The sequence below is a fragment of the Camellia sinensis genome, chromosome 4 (assembly GCF_055761805.1).
Source record: "Camellia sinensis isolate YWXY chromosome 4, ASM5576180v1, whole genome shotgun sequence".
Classification (NCBI taxonomy): domain Eukaryota; kingdom Viridiplantae; phylum Streptophyta; class Magnoliopsida; order Ericales; family Theaceae; genus Camellia; species Camellia sinensis.
In genome coordinates, this window is record NC_138964.1 from 36,610,114 (window position 1) to 36,631,723 (window position 21,610).

General features: G+C 33.7%; 1 protein-coding gene across 1 annotated transcript; it reads right to left on the reverse strand.

Annotated features, from left to right (window-relative positions):
- Positions 1-16,782: 16,782 nt before the first annotated feature.
- Positions 16,783-17,610, reverse strand: LOC114310106 (pathogenesis-related protein PR-1). Its single transcript, XM_028256014.2, has one exon. It carries the CDS (start codon positions 17,561-17,563, stop codon positions 17,051-17,053), a length of 513 nt encoding a protein of 170 aa, XP_028111815.2. The 5' UTR covers positions 17,564-17,610; the 3' UTR covers positions 16,783-17,050.
- Between the last annotated feature and the right edge of the window lie 4,000 nt (positions 17,611-21,610).

A 21,610-nucleotide genomic window follows, 5' to 3' on the forward strand; every position in this document is an offset into this window, starting at 1 on the left:
CTGAAGAGTGGTTGGCTGGAATAAACCAACACCTGTTACTCTTCAGCCGAAGTAAGTGCAAGGCTGAAGAGTGGTTGGCTGGAATAAACCAACACTTGTTACTCTTCAGCTGAAGTAAGTGCAAGACTGAAGAATGGTTGGCTGGAATAAACCAACACTTGTTACTCTTCAGCCGAAGTAAGTGCAAGGCTGAAGAGTGGTTGGCTGGAATAAACCAACACTTGTTACTCTTCAGCCGAAGTAAGTGTATGGCTGAAGAGTGGTTGGCTGGAATAAACCAAACACTTTGTACTCCTCAGCCAAAGTAAGCATATCGGCTAAGGAGTGGTTGGCTGGTAAGCATAGTTTAAAAAGCCAAAACCGAAATAGAAATTGGAGTAATAGAAGACATTATAAATGCAAGCATACACACAACAACCGGAATAAGAGTTGCGTAAAATTTTCATTCAAAGAGAAGTCATTACATGGGCATTCTTCGGTTACAAAGAGAAGAAAAAATTAAGAGAAAAGTTCATCAATTTCAGCATCAAAAGCCGCATCATCACTAACTCGAAGACCGGTCTCAAGAGGAAGCTCACTCTCGGCTGCCATGATTCCTTCGGTTGGAACCACTTCTTCATTCGACTGTTCGTTAGGATGGTCCTCTACCATGGGTTCCAACCGAAGTGATGGGTCGGCACCAACAACCGGAATGTCATCAGGAGTAGAGGAGTCATCAGCGTCAGAGTCCTCCAGGAACTCTTGTTGCAAGGCATCTGCATACGCCGCAAGGGACTTCGGTATAAAGTACGCTGGAGGGTCGAAGACCTCGGTTTGTTCATCATGACCGAGCTTCTCCACAGCCGCCCTCCAGCCGCACTTGAAGAAAAGCTCCTTGGCGGCGTCGCATTGTTTGACATAGGCCTCCTCTGCCTCCTTGAAACCTCGCTTGTACCCCTCCTTTTCGGCCGCCTCCATGTTCTTTTTCAGTTCGTTTATCTCGGCGTCTTTTCTCTTCTCAAGCTTCAGCAGCTCACGCAGATATTTGTCTTTCATTACAATGGCCGCTTTTTGCTTCTCCGCTTCAGCCGAGTTAACCAGATCGGCAAGTCGGCCGTTCTCCGCTTGAAGCTCGGTCAGTCTCCTTTCGGCCTCCACTAGTTCGGCCGCCTTTGCTTCGGCTTCCGCCATAGCTTGCCTTGTGGTTTTGCGGAGTTCTTGGACTTTCCTATAAGTGATATTGTTCTTTTGCAAGGCCTGGAAAAACAAAGATTTCTTCTCAGCCGAAGTAAAAGTTGGAAAAATTTAGACAGAAAAAACAGACAGAGCTACTTACCAAGATCATGGACTTGGAAGCAGACCGAATTGATTTCATTTCGGTGTTCAGTTGCTTCAAGTGGTGCTCCATGTCCTTGGGGAGGCACACACTTTTGGCCAGGTTAAAGGCCAGTTGGTGGTCTTTTTCAGCTACGACCGAGTCAGTGGCTTTGATGTTTCGGTCGTTGAAGGTCAGCGGCGGAGCCCACTTCGGAGCTTCAGCTCGGTTAGTTTGCTCCGGTTGAGGGGAAGGTTGAAGGCTCTGGGGGATGGATTCAACCTCATCGACAAGTTGCTATTCGGTCGATGTAGGTCGGGCGCGTTTGGAAGGGCAAGATGTAGAAGGCTGCTGAGAAGGGAGGGCCACAACGGCAGGCTGCGCCTCGACGGATGGCTGTACTTCGGCTCTGGTCGTTGAAGTTAAAAGGGCCCTGACTCTGTTCTTCTTTGCCATTTCTTCCTCAGCAGTTAATGGAACAAGTCTTATTTCGGGCAAAGTTGGGTCCGGTTCTGGTGCTTCCTCAAGAAGGAAATCGGTTACCCTTGCTTTTCGGCGACCGCTGTACCGGTAGGTCGGCTCGAAGTTCAGAAGCTTAGCCCAACTTCTTTCTTTAATCCGTAGTGCGGCTCGCAAAACCGCAAGGTTGGGATAGCTATAGAGGGAATGGAGGTGGGCGAAATCTGCAAAAAAGAAGAAGTGTTAGTTCGGTCAGTAGATTAAAAAACCGAGATAACATACAGGGAACAAGACCGAAGTTAAATTACCAGGCTCTCCCATTTTCCAATTTATAGGACGGCCAGGAATTTGGGCTTGAAAATCCTCAAAATTCCCAGAGACCCAGAAGAAGTCATCGTCATTAAGGTCTTTGTCCGGGGTGTGCTTAACAATCTTCTCTCGGCGGCGACGGATCCTAAGGTAATAAACCCATCCAGCATCTTTCGAGCCGATGGAATATTGATGGAATATTTCGGCAAGGCCAAGGTTTAAACCGGTTTGGTGGTTTAGTGCGGCTATTCCCATAATAATATGGTATGTATTGGTGGACAGTTGGGTGGGGCATAACCTAGTTTGTCTAAGGAACTCACAGATCAATGGTTGTACAGGAAACCGTAGTCCGGTCTCAATTATGGATTGAAGAGTAAAAGGAACGAAACCTTCGTTGTCCCATGGAATGACGTCCTTTTTTGCTAAAGTCAAATGAACGTCATCCGGTATATCATAGTCCTTTCTGAATTCGGCCATCCCACCAGGGGTCTCAACTAAATACCTATACTTACCCATTTGTTGTATAATTTAACGAATAAGTTATTTCGGTGCGGTAATCGTGCCCAGAAGCTCGGTTGAGCGCACACAGGAGTGCCTGGGTAACCTAAGTCTGCAAAGTAAAAAACAGGGGGTTAAATCACTGATCAGTGGACCGTGCTACAATTTAAAAGCAAGGTATAAGAGCCCTACTTCGGCCTCAAATTAGCTGGTTCTATCTCGGTTCATCTAAAGGTTTGGCAGCTCGGTTTGAGCAGTTTGCTCAGTAGACCGGTTTAACGCCTAGGGGCAGCTTTCCGAGTTCGGTCTAAAAGACTAAGAGAGCTGGTTTAGCCCCAAGGCCTAAATCGGCTGCAATGTGAATAGAGTTACTTCGATTAAGCCTTTGGAGGTGGCTTTCTGAGTTCGGTTTAGGAACCAAGAGAGCCGACTTGGCCCCAAAAGCTTAGTTCGGTTGACCACCGAGGTTCCTAGTTTGCTATGTTCAAAACTTGGTGATCTTATTTCGGCTAAAGCGAGTTCGGTTATTGACTACAAAGATCTATCTATTTGGGGGCAAACAGGATCCTAGTTCGGTTGCTATGTGATTTTGGATCTAAAAGTGGTTTTCTATATAACAGTTCATACGCACATGGAGTTCTACTGGTTTTTTCATAAAAGTACGAAAGTAAAGCAACAAATGGAGAAAAATGTTTGCAAAAAAACATACAAAACATGGAAAGTAAAGTACGAAAACATAGAAAGCAAGATGGTCAGATTTTCTTACCAGAGAAGAGAGAAAGAAGACTGGAGTCGGAAACAGTGGCAGCAAGTAAAGAACTCAAGCTTAGGTATGGAAGGAGTAGAGGCACAGAAAGAAGATGAAAACAGTAGAGTAAGTGATTCAAGAAGTAGAAAGGTTGTTTTGTGAAAGAAGGGAGAGAAAAAGGCGGCAAAAAGAGGCGGGAACAGTACAAAATTTCTGAAGGGCGGCATGACAGTTGGCCGCAGCTTATCAGAGCTTGCCACGTGTCACTGGAATGGGAAGCGTTACAGGCGCTGTGATTGAAGGGACGTTTTGACCGGACATAGTGATACCCGAGGTAAAATTAGCTCGGTTGGAGAGCCTGAGGGTAATTCGCTCGGCTGGAGAGGCTAAAGGGTTTTTAGCTCGGCTGGAAAGGCTTAATAAACTCTAGCTCGGCCAGTAGACTGATAATCCCAATCATGCTGCGCAGATGGAATTAAGGGGCAATTGAGAGGGTAATTTTTGGGAAAAATTGGGCCGAGCTGCGAGTTGGGCTTTGAGGCCCAAAACGCGAAGGACTGAGTAAAAAAGGCCGTAAAGGATACTCCGGCCCAGTAGAGCAAGGTTACTCCGGCAAAGTTACTCCGGCCAAGGAGGTGTGATTACTCCGGCTCAAGCAGAGATAGTTACGTCGGCCCAAGGAAGAGTAAAACTACTCCGGTCCGGAGGCAACTCGGAGTTAGGCCGGTCTCAGAGTTAGTCCGGTCGCTGTATGTTCTGTGAAGGCCGGTTTCGGAATTAGTCCGGTCGTGACTTACAATGGTTAGGTCGGTCAGAACTTATTACTTGGAAGTTTGATCTAAGCACATCAAGGTTGAACAGGGCAGCCGAAGTAAGGAGTTAGAGGAGAAGACCGAGCTAAGGATAGTTCGGCCCTCTGTGGCTCGGTATAGCCAATTTTACTTCGGTCAAATGGAAGTTCGGCCATAAAGAAAACCATCCCACTTGGTTTAAGCAGTGGGGGAGGGTGTAAAAGGATAAGCATTATCCTTAGGAGAATGAATCCTAGGAGGACTCTGCATGGAGAAATACAAGTCCTATTAGGATTGTGCCACGGGAAACTTATAAAAGCTCACAAGCATCACCTTGGAGGAGGTAATTGAACACAACCTTTTTGATAACATAAAACTTTGTCTATTTGTCAAGCTTACTGACTTAGGCATCGGAGAGGTTTCCGGCATACACCCGCCGGCTAGCTCACGTTTGTGTTTTCAGGTAACAAAGCGACGTCGTACGGAGGAGCGTGGACTTGGTCAACAGGATTATACGAGGAGAATTATTTCCTCCCCGTACAGCTATAATGTAAAGGTAGAAAATAATCCACAATGCCAAATTATAAAAATACTATGGTCATAAAATAAATAAATAAACTAATATCAACCCTATACTCAAGAAAACAAAAGAAGTCTGATAGACATGTCCTACAACCATAGTTATTTCTCGTCATCACCGTAGTTCCAACTAATCCTGCAAAGGAAGCGTGACTGCGCTCAAACAGAATGCACCCGAGAGGCCAAGAGACAAAACGGGTCAGTATATAAGGATATTGGTATGAGTATAAGATTTGACACCCACATGTCCACCAAACACAAACAAAAGTACATTTAATTCTTGTTACGGGACAAGCCAAGTAATTCCACGTGCATAGAGACGAAGGGCTAGTTTCTCGAGATATGGTGGCATCTAGTTTCTTACCTATACACAACTAAATATAGCTAGAGTATAAAAAAAAAAAATAAATAAATAAAAAAATATGGTCGGCCAGTCCTGCATAAAAAGTTAGTAAGACCCATCATTCTGGAAAAAAATAAAGTTAGTATAATTTAATAATAAGTAAATACTGAAGAGGTATAAAAATGCACCGCTTCATGCTTAAATCATTTGAATTGACTAAAACGCAAAGAACAAACGTTGTACATAATCAAATTTCCTTTAAGGCAGTGTGGAAGGATTTAGTAGAAAATGAATAGGTTGAGAGAAAAACTTGATAGAAGAACCTAGACGGAAATCGACCAGAAAAAACCTGAAGCTGAAAACGAAAAGAAACAGTCCTAAGATGATTTGTTTCGAACAAGTTCAAAACACTAAAAGTGTTCAGAATAAAGTTTTACTTCCGTTTGCGCGAAATCAATGAAAATAAGCTCATTTCATGGGTTAAAACAACATCTAAAATCTGCATTGCTAAAATGAAGAAAAATTATTGTAACCAAGATCATCCGATTACAAATTCTAATTGATCTTTTAGTAAAAAGTTAAAATACAAAAGTTGTCTAGAGTCACGTATGCATGCCTTTGCCCAAAATTCGTAATTTATTGAGGTTGTTTGCTATTTTTCGAGATGTACAAATCAATACAATTTAAACTATACCAATAAACTCATATTTAACTCTTTGTACCTTAATTCCACCACATTGGCCCTTCACTTCCGACCTACACTTATATCCCATGTGCCTCCTGTATACCTAACACCACTTCAAAGTTAAACTTGCACGGGGATATCGTCCCAAGTTTGACCTACACTTATCGGATGGTTAGTATATACGTACGCACGTACACACGTAAATCAAATCACTCGGCTACTCCTGAGAACAAGGTAACAATATATATACACGCACACCCTCATCTACTCATGAGAACAAACATAATAAGGCCGAGTCTGAGGCATTCAAATAAATTTCATAATCCTCAATTTTTTTTTTAATACTTTTCTCACCAGCACTCAAATAAAACAACAATTCATGGAGTCATGGTGGAGTATACATAATTTATCTATAAGTTTATAGTTTATTTTAATTTTATATATCCATGAATGTGAAAATAAATAAATAAATATATATATATATATATATATATAAACCTTAAACCTTGTACACACAACTAACCAAAATAACTGAAATCAGTCTATCATCTATATGCAAGTACAACATCAACCCAATATCAAATAAATAAAAACAATAAACTGAACATAAATCAAGAAAAGCGAATTTTATACTCATAATTATTTTTTAAAAAATAAAAAAAATATTTGAAACATTAATAAAACCATCAAAATAAAATCATAATCCTTTTGTTTTTCTCACTGCCTCTCATCTCTCTTCCCTCGTCTTTCTTTCTCGGAATTGCCCCGCGCACAGAGGCCTCCTATTTTTTATTTTATTTTCCTTTTCATTCTCTTCCTAATGACAGCACCCTTAACCTAATTTACTATTATATTATATTTTATTATATAAATACTACATATATAATATGCTATATAAGACCAATATATATAACACCTTATTTATATATATATATATATATTGAGATTAATTATATATAATTAAATATCACATTAAATTAATTAAATATTTGTGTAATTTTTAAAATAATAATAATAATAATAATAATTTTAAAAAAATTAAGGTTGCTACACAATACTTTCCTTTCCTTTCTCTTATTTATTCTATCAAAACAAGATAAGTGAGAAACTTTTATTCATCCAAACATAATAGTGATAAATCATAATTATTTTTTTATTTTCTTATCTCAACTCACGATCCAAACGGAATGTTCATTTAAAATAATTCACCATATTAGTTGACTTTTTGATTTTTGCCAATAAAAACAACTATTATTTTCAATTTTCACCAAATTTTATTGGGCCTTTCAAATTCAAGTAGATTTATTTATTTATTTATTTATTGTGAACTAGGATAATAGTTAAAAAAATTGAGATTTTTAGTTGGCTCAACTTTTTGGGGCCCAAAGTCAGCCCTGCTTCCATTGTAATTATGTGTTATTACTTATGTGGTGGCTCAAATCAAGGATGTAACGGGGAAATCTTATAAGTAAGACATGTTGACTCATATTTGTTAAGTAATTGGGATAAATGGGATGACCGATACCCCTTGTTTGAGATGAGTTAATTTAGCTTAACTTTTTGACTATTTTAGCATGGTTAAAAAAATTGTATTTGAGATAAATTTTGGTTTTTTTTTTTTTGGTTTATTTATTTATTTTTTGTAGTTGATTAGGTGGTTGCGAGAAAAAATTAAAATGATTATAATTTAGATGCAACATTTTAGTCTTGTATGGGAGAGGATTAGGCTAAAATAACTCGTTAGAAAAAAAAATAGGCTAAAATAATTAATAATATAAAATATCACATCTAAACCATAATAATTAGAGTAATTATTGAATTCTTCTAGACAAGGTCAACTTTGATATTTTGGGGGTCAAAGCGAATTCTTAATAAGAAACCTCTCATACATTAAATAAATAAAAAATTTGTGATCAAAAGATTGTGTATTTAAATTTTGATCATACATATAATTTTTAAAATTTATTTAAATATATAAAATGTTTAAAATAAATAAAAAAACAAAAAAACAAAAATAATTCAAGCTGAAATACTAAATAAAAAGGAAACAAACTATATACTCAAAAATCACCCTTCTCATATTTTTAATTGCAAAATTACGAATCAAACTTGCATAATTCAACTTATTAACTAATCATTTTTAATTGATAAAATTACTAATATATTCAATCTTTTTTGTGATATAGTTGATCGAGGTACAATTCAATCAATTTTAAATTTAAAAGCTTCTTTCCTCAAAAAAAAAAAAAAAAAAAAAAATTATGTATACATGTATAACTGGTATAATTAATCGTGTTTTATATACAATCTATGCATTTAAAAAACAACCATCCATTGCACTTCATTTGGATGGAGGGGTTTAGTAAGAAAAGAAAAGAATTGGTGAGAATATGAAATCTGTATACTTGTTTGGATGGTTAAATAAGTGAGAAATGGTGAGAAATGATGAGAGATAGTGAGAAAATGATTCCCACCAAACTTATATTTTGTTTCTCACCAAAGGAGGAAAAATTTGGTGAGAAAGGAATTGTGTTTAATGAAAGTTTTCTGAAATACCAAAATTACTAATATGGAAGGTTATTTTGGTAAAATGAAATACAATACAATACAATACAATACTTTCCTTTCCTTTCTCTTCTTTATTATATCCAAACAAGATATCTGAGAAACTATATTTTCTTTTTTTTTATTCATCCAAATATAATGATGAGAAATTATAATCATTTCTTTTCTTTTCTTACTTCAACTCACGATCCAAACGGATTGTTCATTTAAAATAATTAACCATATCAATTGATTTTTTTTTTTGATTTTTTCCAATAAAAACAACTATTAGTTTTGAATTTTCACCAAATTTTATTGGGCCTTTCAAATTCAAGTAGATTTTTTATTTTATTTTTATAATTTCGTATTTTATTTATATATTTATTTTTTTGTGAACTAGTATAATAGCTAAAAAAAAAATTAGGAACTTTTGTGTGCTCAATTTTTTGGAGCCCAAAGCCAGCCCTGCTTTCTGAGTAATTATGTGTTATTGCATATGTGGTGATCGAAATCAAGGACGTTCCGGGAAATCTTATAACTTGTTAAGTAATTGGGAGACATGGAATGATCAACTTAGCCATCATTTAACCCAAGGGTGCATAGTATTGTGGTTAAGGTTTGAGATTTAAGTCCCAAGGTCATGAGTTTAATTCTTTTTTCTTTGGGCCAATCTCCCAGGCGAAGCACAGTTGGTTAAGAGGTTGGACCTCAAGTTGTCTAATCAGCACTTAGTGTGGGTTCAATGCTCCCTCACTGTACGAGTCCTGACTTAAGTGGAGCTTGTCTTGGGAGGTCAGGACAAGTTCTCAGATTATAGTCTCCTCGCTCGGAATGGCTAACAGGACATCCTGGTGATCTCTGCAAAAGGCGCTGCCTTGGACCTGCGGGAGGGTAGGGAGGATTTTCCTATAAAAAAAAAAAAAGTTAGCCATCATTTGAGATGAGCTAATTTAGCTGGATTTTTTGATTATGTTAGCATGGCTAAAAAAGTTGTGTTTGAGATAAATTTTGTTTTATATTTTTGTATTTTTGTATTTTTTTGTTTTTGTTTTTGTAGTTGATTTAGTGGCTGTGAGAGAAAAAATAAAATGATTATAATTTAAATGTGACATTTTGGTCTTGTTTGGGAAAAGGGTTAGGCTAAAATGAACCACTAAAAGACAAAATAGGTTAAAATAGTTAATAAGATAAAATGTAACATCCAGTCCATAATCATTTTACTTTTTGCTCTCACAACCATCAAATTAATTACAAAAGGGCAAATTACCTACAACTCCCTTGAGGTTTAATGAAATTACAGATTTCTCCCTGAGGCTTCAAAAATTACATCCCGTCCTATCACAATTAACGCCGTTAACGGATATCATAAATTGACTAAATTGCCTTTTTGACAAATAAGGGCAAATTACCTACACTCCTTTGAAGTTTAGCTAAATTATAGATTCTCCTCCTGAGATTTAGCTAAATTATCATTTTTAAATAAGTTATGAAATGCAAAATTAAAATGGAAAAACACTCATCACACTACAAAAAAAATTAAGGTTTTAGAGACCAAAATTTAAGAACAAAATTATTTTTAGGGGACTAATATTTTTATTGTGAAAAGTGTCATTATATTTTTAGTAACGAAAATTGAACATTAGTGATTAATTATTATCTTTTTGGTATCAATTTTTTGTCTCAAAAAATAAACCATTTTGAGATTAAATTATTGTCCCTAAAAGTCTATTTATTATTGATATTTTTGAATTTTTATCTCTAAAAGCCTTATTTTTGACTTTTCAGGGCGATCTTTTAGCGACTATCGTTACGACGATAGGAAATTAGTCCTTAAATGTCTTTTGTAACAAAATTTTTACCTTTAGAGATAAAAAAAAAAAATTGATCTCTAAAACTCTTATATGTTGTAGTGCCAGATAGTGAAAATATCATAAAATTAACAAATAATTAAATAAGTTAAAAACACAAGAAATGACTTGTCAAAAAATTCTTAGAATATGTTTAGTTTACTTTTAAGAAATTTGTTTTTAAATTTATTTTTAAAAAAATTAAAAATTAATTTGGTTAAGAAATAAAAAATAATAAAAATTATTATTTTTATATAATTTTATCTTTTGAGTGGTTAGAAATAATTTTTACAAATTAAATATATTTTTTCATATTTATTTTTATTAAATTAGTTTTTTTTTTTTTTTAAATTCTGAATTTTTGTTCTAAACAACAAATCAAACATGGTAGAGGTTAAAGGGATTAAATTGTTATGTGATTTTAGTGGGGGCCTCGTTTGGGAATCCTCCTTTTTAGTCAAAAAATCAAAAAATTATTAAATTAGTCAAAAAGCCAACAATCCATACCAAAAAGTCAAAGATTCTCTTTTCTCTCTACTTTTTACACATTTTTTTCGTAAAAACCAAAAAATTATCCTAAACATACTAATTTTTTTTTAGCTCATATTTTAGCCAAATAGCCAAAAAGTTACTAAATTAGCCTGTTCCCAAACGAGGCCTATAGTAGGGATTTTAGTTATGTGATTTTAGCTGAATTTTTTTTTTAAAAATTCTGATTTATTAAAGGGATTTTAGTAGGGGCAATGTCGTCCATCAATTTATATTTTGGTAATATCAGCTAACCATTCTTAATGTTTAGTTAACGGTAGAGGTTAAATTGTTATGTGAATATAAACATAGGGGGACGGGACGTAATTTCTGAAACATCAGGAGGAAAATCTGTAATTTAGTTAAACCTCAAAGGAGGTGTAGGTCATTTGCCCATTACAAAAAAAGGCCAATCAACTTGCTAAACACAACTATTTTAAATCAAGCTAAAATAATTAAAAGGTCAAATAGTCAACTAAAATAGTCAACTTCTCAAACAAATCATTTATTTTATTGGCTAAATTAACTTATTTTATCTTTATTACCTAATTTAACTAAAATAATTAATACCAGACAAAACGCTAGTACGAATTGATGTTTCACAGATGCCAAAAGCACCAAGCACCACATAAGCAACCTCACATAGTACTTCAGAACTATCTAATACCACAAGTGGTTCTTTTGATGTTATTTCTGTTCGATTCGAGGTTTGTTTTGTGACGTTGGTTTCTTACCAACTCGTGAGAGGTGCTACCAAATGATTAGGTAGGCCTTTTAATGCCAACCTAATTGAGATCTTGTTGGCGTGCTTTGATGCTATTTGCACATTTTCCTCTTTATTATTGTATCTTTATAGGCAATGTATGTTTATATCATCAATAAAAATATTTTTTATTAGATCAAAAAAGAAAAAAAGAGTGGTTGTTTGATTCACACATCAGCTAGCTTGCTAAGGTTGCGTTTTGATCATAGATTTAGTAAGAGAGAGAAAAATGATATGCTGATTTTCATTAATAAAGTTTTTTTTGCTAATTAAAAAAATAAAAAAGAGAAAGAAAAATGTGTAAAAAATATAAATGAAATATAAACTACATTTTTTTTTTCATTTCTCACTTTTTCTTTTTCTTTTTAAATTTATGCCCAAATTTATAATTTAAACACAAAGAGTTAATGTATTAGAGTTTATTTTAACTTTAATTAATTGTGTAATTCAACCAGATCTCACGTCAACTTTAAGTTAGATGTTAATTAAGTAAAGTTCTATTGACCATTTTGTTTTTTTTTGTTTTTTTTTTTTTTTGTGACAAATCTATCGACCACCTTTACATGAAAAAAAAAAAAAATTTTTGAAGACAATCCATGCGAATCAATATTTAAAGGAAATAGCTTTTCTTTGAGAATCACACATTATAGTGCCGGAGCATTGCTGTTAAAAGTTCTTCTTTCATCCTGTTGGTGAAAATATCAGAAAAAAATATATTTTATTAATAAATAATGTAAAAAAAATGAGATACAAATAGATCAGGTTGAGGCATGGATATCTTATTTTCTTTAAGGAGATCAAGCTCACTGCGGTAGGAAGAACCCCAATACCGATGCAGCAGTCACAAAACTATGACTTGTCCCCTCCAGGATACAACAGCTCGATCATTTGTCGTATGGTTCAGGCCAACTTTGCACAAGATAGTGAACCCAAAGCTCCACCAATAAAACACCATTCTTTGCTAGTAATCTCTCTTGTATAGAAAATAGTTGATGTGTTAGTGGTGTAAAAAAGAGTAGATGAGATGAATTATTTATAGGTCAATAGGACCTTACAGTTACACCAAAAAATAATGACCATTAAATAAGAAAAAATGGTTACACCAAAATAATGACCATTAACCAAGTTCATGAATTATATTTAACCTCCGTTTATGACCAAGAGGTTACCAAAGTAATGAAATCTCATTTATGAAAAAGATAAATCAATAAATAAATATAAGATATTAAAATGGTCCAACAATCCCCCACTCATTTTAATATCAAAAAATAAAAATAAAAATAAGAGAGATTACCAAACAAAGGTAGGCTAGTATGCATTATGAAGGTGTGCTCTGCATTGAACTTGCATTAGTGAAATAGTAACCTCTACTCCAGAGTCAGTAGTGGTCTCAAACTTGAACTATGACTGCTTAGGGGAAATAAAGTATTATTGCTCACACATAATAGTCCAGGTGTTGACATGAGCTTTAATAGGCAACACATTACGGCCTTGTGCTAATCCCAGTTTTCATGAGCATATTTGAGAATAAGCTTTGTTCTCATAGAAAGCGGCCCCACTTTCAAGCTCACATAGGTGAAATCTGTCAAGGATGTTCCTGTAATTTACACACCCCACTCAACAAGAGCTACATAATTTCATTAAGAGTATAAAAACTCAACCCTCCAACATTACAGGACAAATGCACTTACATCATAGGGATGGATAACAAAATATTAAAGAGTGCATTTTTTACAACCACCATATGATTCGTTCTTCCCATTGAACCTAGTTACAGGATCTCTGGTCCCTAGGTCTCATACATGGTTTATGATTTTATAAGCTTCAAACCCATCTCACTCGATATATTCCAGACCCTATCTCTCGCCAAGACCTTGGTTAACAGATCCGCAAGATTATCACAAGATCTTACATAATTCACAGTTATGATGCCATTACTCAAATAGGATCTCACATTATTGTGTTTCCTTCGAATAGGTCTAGATTTCCCATTATAAAAATGATTGTTTACTCTATCAATAGCAGCAATGCTATCACAACGAATTAACACAGGAGGAATTGGTTTTTCCCAAAAAGGAATTTCATGTAACAAATCTCTTAACCAATTCGCTTCCTCACATGCTGAAGCCAACGCTATAAGCTCAGCTTCCATTGTAGAATTATCAATTATTGTCTGTTTTTTAGACTTCCAACATATAGCATCACCACTCAAGGTAAAAATAAAACCCGAGGTAGAGAGAGAATCACCTGACAAAGTGTTCCAATCGGCATCACTATATCTCTCAAGTACCGCAGGATACTTGTTATAAAACAAACCATAATTTTTGATTCCAGATAAATATCTCATAATTCTTCCCATGGCTAGCCAATGATCTCGACTTGGCTTGCTAGTAAACCTGCTAAGTACTCCAATAGCATATGCAATGTCAGGTCTAGTACAGTCAGTAGCATATCTCAAACTACCAATCATGCTAGCATATTTCTTTTGATTAATCATTTCTTTTTCATTTGTTACAACAGACAAATGTATGCTTGCATCAAAAAGAGTAACAACATATTTACAGTCTAGAAAATTATATTTCTTTAACATTTTCTCAACATAATGCGACTGATCAAGAAAAATACCATCATTAGTCTTGATAATTTTAATTCCCAAAATAAAATTGGCTTCACCAAGATCTTTCATATCAAAGTGGCTATTAAGCATATTTTTAGTCTCCTTTATAATAAGCAAATTAGAGCAAAAGATAAGTAGATCATCCACATATAGGCTAATAATCACATGTGCATTTTCACAAGTTTTATTATATATGCACTTATCACATTCATTCGTCTTATAGCCATCCTCAAGCATGCAGGAATCAAATTTCTCATGCCACTGTTTAGGAGCTTGTTTTAAACCATAAAGGGATTTAGTTAGCTTACACACCTTGCTTTATTGGCCAGGCTCCACAAAGCCTTCGGGTTTGTCCATGTAAATCTCCTCATCTAGATCTCCATTTAAAAATGCTATTTTTACATCCATTTGATGAATTTTTAAATCATGAATTGCAGCCACTGCAATCAACAGTCTAATGGATGTAACTCTAGTAACTGGAGAAAAAGTATCAAAGAAATCAAGATCAACTTGTTGCTTAAAACCTTTAGCGACAAGCCTCGCTTTATATTTATCTATAGTTCCATCCGGTTTAAATTTTTTACGAAAGACCCATTTACACCCAATAGTTTTACAACCTGGAGGTAAATCCACTAGCTTCCATGTTTTATTTGAAAGTAGTGAGTCTATCTCATCATTTACAGCCTCTCTCCAGAAAATAGCATCAGGTGATGATAAAGCTTCTTACACTGTAAGAGGAATTTCTTCCACATTGTAAAGATAATAGTCAAGGCCAAAATCTTTTTCAACTCTAGCTCGTTTACTTCTTCTTGGTTGGATTTGAAAATTTTCTTTTTCTTGAAAAACTTGAGAAGGAGTAGAAGAGCTAGGCATAGATAAAATATTTTCAGAAATTATTTGACCCCCACTATTTTTAGATTTGAAGGGAAATTTATTTCATGAAAAATAGCATCACCTGATTCAAAAATAATATTATTTTTCATATCAAAAAATCTATAAGTTGTACTATGCAATGCATACCCAAGAAAAGCACATGTGATAGCTCGTTCACCCAATTTAGATCGTTTAGGATCTGCAAGCCTCACAAAAGCTAAATAACCCCAAACTCTCAAATAACCTAGATTTGGTTTATGCCCTCGCCACAACTCATAAGGTACAATTTTAGTCTTTTTGTGTGGCACTCTATTTATCACATGGCAAGCTGTCAAAATAGCCTCGCCCCAAAGATTTAAGGGAGCACCTGAATCAATAAGCATAGCATTCGTCAAGTCAATTAACGTTTTATTTTTTCTTTCAGCTACGCCATTAGATGAAGGTGAATATGGTGGAGTAGTCTTATGGATAATTCCCAATGACTGAACAAAAGAGTTAAATCCAATAGATTCATACTCTCGGCCTCTATTACTTCTAATTCTTTTAATCTTTTTACCGAATTGATTTTCCACTTCGAGAAGGAATTCTTTAAATTTCTCAAAAGCATCACTTTTATTTTTTAATAAATATACGTTTGTGTATTTTGAAAAATCATCAATAAAAGTGATAAAATATCAGTTACCACCCCGAGTTAAAATTCCTTCAAACTCACACAAATTAGTATGAAATAATTCTAGCAATTCGGTATTTTTTTTTTTAACACTTTTATGAGACCTCTTGATAATTTTTGCTTTACTGCAAACTTCACATTTCTCAAAATTTTTTGTCACTTTAGGAATTAACTCTAAACTACTCATGATTCCGACATATTTACTATTTATATGACACAAGCGAGCATGCCAAAAATTAATAGAAGACAAAGTGTAAGTGGTGTCATAGTAATAATCATAAAATTAATCAGCAAGGAAATTTAAGAGATAAAAGTGACATTTATACTCATCTATATTATAGGAAGCCACTTTTGCTTCATGTGCCTCGTAGTCTTCATTATTCATCACCTCGGTTGGGATTTTGTTTGGATTCTTTTCGGTAAGAACATATGCAACTTTCAAAAGGCTAAGGTAAAAAAGAATTTTTCCTTTCTACCTCTTAAAATGAACTCCTTTGAACTTGAAAGGCTTGTTGAGATCTTCAATTCCATCATTGGTTTTTTCTGATACTTGTTCCATGGTTGATCTCCTTAAAATTGTTGGTGAAAATATTAGAAAAAATTATATTTTATTGATAAATGATGCAAAGAAAATAAGATACAAATAGATCAGGCTGAGGCACGAATATCTCGTTTTCTTTAAGGAGATCAAGCCCACTGCGGTAGGAAGAACCCCAATACCGATGCAGCAGTCACAAAACTATGACTTGTCCCCTCCAGGATACAACAGCCCGACCACTTATCGTATGGTTCAGACCAACTCTGCACAAGATGGTGAACCCAAAACTCCACCAATAAAATACCCTTCTTTGCTAGTAATCTCCCTTGTATAGAAAATAGTTGATGTGTTAGTGGTGTAGAAAAGAGTAGATGAAAGGGACTATTTATAGGCCACTAGGACCTTACAGTTACACCAAAAAGTAATGACCATTAAATAAAAAAAAAATGGTTACACCAAAATAATGACCATTAACCAAGTTCATGAATTCTATTTAATCTCCATTTATGACCAAGAGGTTACCAAAGTAATGAAATCTCATTTATGAAAAAGATAAATAAATAAATAAATATAAGATATTAAAATGGTCCAACACATCCAATGAGCTTAAAGTCTATAGACATGCACTCCAAAAATAAATAAATAAATAAATAAATAAATCTGAAAGGTTTTTAAGAAAAATTAAAGCATATAATGTAGATTCAAAGCTGAGGTATGGCCATACTTTTAATAAATTTACATATTTGATTTTACAAAAATTTTGGGGGATAGCTTATTTTTGGGTATTGTTATTATGATAGAACTTCCAAGATAAACATTATTACTACAAAATGGAAAACAAAAAAATTCCTCAAAAACCAAATTACAAGGGTCATATATGATACATCCCATTTTGATCAATACCCTTAAAAAAAAAAAAAAAAAAAACAAAAAACAAAACAAAACAAAATAAAAAACAAACCATTCAGTATGGCTTTTCTCCAATGAAATTCCCAGGAGGGTCATAGTTACAAGTCATGAAGACACCCCTACCACCAGAACAAGTCACCCGGGCACACCCAACTCTCCTTGTACTGCTCCACACAATCTGTGTGTAATGCCCACATTCTTGTCCACCAGTACATGAATTGGACCCATAATTGTACCACTTTCGCTCCGAAACCCACGCCGCAGACGCCTGAGCCGGGGTCCAGTCGTTGCCACTCCCCCAAAAAATGTTCTCCCCATAAGGTCCATTGGAATGCTTCAAATCACAGTCGAATCGCCTTTGGTTGGCATACCACTTTGCATAACGCGCCAATTTCACGTCCCATGCCAATGGTTGCATGCGCAGGGCGGATCGAGCTGCATTTTGAGGAGCCAAAAATTGATTCATGTAATTTATGTACGTGCTTTGTCTCGTGAAGGCATCGACACTTGAGACCAGGAGGAGAATGAGGTAGAAGAAGATGGTGATGATACCGTGGCTCGGACTCATTAGGAGAGAGAGAATCCAATTTCTAGTTAGGGAATTTTTAGGGAAACTATAGTACAAGGGACATTATATTTATAATAACTTTAGGAGTAGTTGAATTTTTTGGGGAGTTTAAAATTTCAACTATGAGGTGTCACCCATGTTCGATAATGATTACCATATTTGTTTTTGTGGGCATCATAGGCTTTTAAGTCTTAAGTTTTTTTTTTAGGAAAATGCTAGAGGTCTCAAATTTTCTACTAAATAAATGACCAAATGTCTCATATGGGTGTGGGGTCCGCAATTTTGTGGGTCACACACCCATATGAGACATTTGGTCATTTGTTTGGTAGAAAATTTGGTATCCCTAGCATTACTCTTTTTTTTAATCATTATTTGATGTCATTTTATAAGCTTTTATTCACTAGTTACATATTGTTCAGAGATTTTATTCTTTTGATGTATTAATATTAGTATCTTCGCTACCTGCCCAAGAAAAAAAAAATATTAATATGTTTGTACATGTATATTTTATGTCTTGCTCTGCAACATAATAGTTTCTCTGGATTCCAATCAATTTTTTTCTTGGTATAAAAATTGTTTAATGAGTCAAAAGTAATTATCTGATATTTAGTTCATTGAAATGAATATAGAATGAAATGAAATCATATCCTCCTATGAAATGACAATTCTTTTAGATTATGTTTGAATGACTGTAATCTTGAGGACAAATAAGATTGTGATTACGGGTTCCTATGATTCTAGCGTTTGGAGCGGATTGGAATGAGAAAGTGATTCTTGATTATTTATTTGAACATGAATCATTTTCCCAAATTAAGTAGGAATCTGATTCATCCACTTCTCTATGGAAATCTCATATTCCTGGACAAATGTAAGTCATTTAAGAGTTAAAAAAAAAAATAATTAGACATAAAATAATTAAAATTTTATTAATTTTCCATTGAGAATTCTCAATAACCAAGCATTTGAATAGGATTGACACAATTCCCTTTCAAAAAAAAAAAAAAAAAAAAATTCCCTTTCCAAATTCTTGTCATTCAAACATGGCTTTAGTGTATTTCATTTTATGTTTACTTAGAATATGTCTGGATACGAAATTTGTAGAGGGAAAAAAATAGAAGCTAATTATTTTTCTTTTTCTCTTTCTTTTTTTCCCTCAAGTTTTTGAAAACTTTCAAAATCCAAATATTGCATTAATTTTTATTTTATTTTATTTTATTTTTAAATGTCTGGAATATGTGCTACCATGGCAGCCATAATTGTGGAACATAATAGGATGAATTGTTAATTGTAGTTGATTTTCATAAATATGATATCAATTGCAATGTTCACACATACTTGGCTTGATGATAATGCATGTAGCCTTCTTTGGGAAGTACGGTTTTTAGTAAAAAAAAAAATGTTGTTAAATCATTATCTCTATTTTTTAATACAAATTTTCATAAAAAATAAAAAATAAAAAATAAAAAATGATTAAAAAAGTCAATTTTCAAATGAGTCCCAGTACAGACCATGATTTTCTGAAAAAACTAAACTTTTTTAGAGTTCCATTTTGCCAAAGTTCCCTGATTCTATTATTGAAATAAATAAAATAAATTTTCTTTTTAAATTTTGTATTGGGTATAAAAATCCATACCATGATCTTAAATCACCATTTCCTTTTTTTTAAAGGGTTGAAAATTGAAGGCATTTTTTAGTTACTCTTAGCTCCCATTTTTGCTCAACTTACACACCAGTCTAACCATGGTTGCATCGACAATGGATTCGGGGCACCATGATATACAAAAATTTTGTAAATAAGGCCATATTTATGGTAAGTATTATTAGCTTGTGTGTTAAATAAGTCACCACTAGAGAGAAATTGTTCAAGTTCTTAACTTATTTTTTGTGCAAACCATTTTTTTTTATATTTTTTTAACTAGTTCTATTTAGGGACTAGATTGTCTAGCCAATTGACATTGCTTGGTCTGGACCACTAGGGTTCCATTTTGGGTCCATATTGAAAATTCGAGCTATTTATTTTTTAGAATTAAGGAACATATAATTCGTACAAAAAAATCAGTTTGATCAAACATCATTAGTCACTTGATCATGTCGCATTTGTTTAAAAAATAGTTAACACGCAGTATGTTTTTAAAGTACAATGGTTATTTTTTTGGGGACAAATATGGTATAATCAAGTGGGTAATGATGTCTGATTAAACAGAATTTTGGTATAAATGATCTTCTTGAATAATTCTACAAAATAAACTGTTCAGATTGTTAAGATGGGGCCAAAATGGGTCCATAGTGGATCCGACTAGAAGCTAATTGGAGCCAATCCAATCTCTTTTATTTATTACTAATCAAAGATGTATTTAACTAGAACCTAAACATCACTATGTGATGTACGCATGGAGCTTCGACTTTCATAGATAAAAGTTTGGTATTTTTTGTGGTGTTTATTTTTCTCTCATTATAGGGGTATTTATAGTTTATACTTCTTAAATTTGGGTTATGATTATTAAATTTCGTGACTGTTATATGTAATTGTTTATTTTATTTTTAGCAAATTTGGTATTTTCCCTTATTCGAATCTATTAGAAGTAGTTTAAAAAAATTAAAATTAAAAACTATTAGAAGTGATTAGGGCATTGTGCACCAAAAGTGCAAACAAATCCACTTTCATGAAAGTTGCTAGGACCAACTTGATAGGGCATTAAATAGTCAAGTTTTTGGTGGTAAAGATTCCCCAAAGTGGTGTTAGGAATAAGATATTAAAATAAATAAAATTTTGTCACAAAGTCAATTTGAGAAATGAGAATTGTGTGTTAGTCTAAAAATTACAACCGAAATCCACGGAGGCCTTGGGTGCCGCCTAAATTAGTGGGTACCTAATTATCTACCCACCACCCCACCCCACCCCACCCTCCCCTCCAATACTTAATCCTATTCAAACACAATGTCTTGGTTTATTTCATTTTTATTTAATATTATTTATTATTAAAGTAAATTACATTGAACTTGCATGATATTCGGGAAAAATAAGTAAGTCTCACAATCTAATATAATTATATTAATTTTTTTTACAATTTTATCAGACGCAACAATTTACTTATTTTTGTCAAAAATCTATTAGTCATATAATTGGAAAAATAATATTATCATCCGTCTTACACTAAAATGTATATTATTCTTTGTTTACTTATGTGTTTTCATATATGTGCATTAGTTTTCAGTTTTGTTAACCTTATTAGAAGGGACATCAATGTAATTGAGATAAAATGCATTTTTAGGCCCTAAACTATGCGTTGTTTATCATTTTAGCCCTTTAAATTTCAATTTTGTCATTTTGATCTTAAAAATTGTCAATTTAAGTCAATTTGGTCTTAGGTGTAACATTCGTAGGGGTGTGTGCAGTGCAGTTCGGACAGTTTAAGAGTAAAATTATAAAACAAATAGTGGTTTGGCGGATTGACAAATTGCAATTTGAGCGGTTTTGGACGGATTGGTAAATTGAAGAATATTTTAACAAATTATCAAACCTTTGCATAATATATAGCACTAATTTGCATAATATTTTTTTTATATATATATAACACAAACTAATTTTACATAATATTATTTATATATAACTACTAATTTGTAATAAATTTCACATATTAAATCTCTTTCACATTCATTTTTACTTTGATATCTCATTGTAGGTTAAAAAATATATATGTATTAACTATAATGGAGCGGAGCAGTTTCGCAGGCGGTTTATAAATTTTAAAGTTTAAACTGCAGTTAATGGATAAAACGATGCAGATTGATACAAATTGGTGCGATTTTTGCGGATTGGACAGTATTTTGCACAGTTCTAAACATTCGTCTATATTGATAACGGGAATATGAATAAAAGATAGTTTTAATCCCCAAAGTATGCATTCCTTGTCATTTTAGTTCTTTAAATTTTAATTTTGATCATCAAAATTGTCAATTTGAGTCAACTTATTATATTATAGAACTTACTATATTTTCTTTAAATCTCAAGGTAAGTTTGGGAACTTAATATAATAGTTAAAAAAT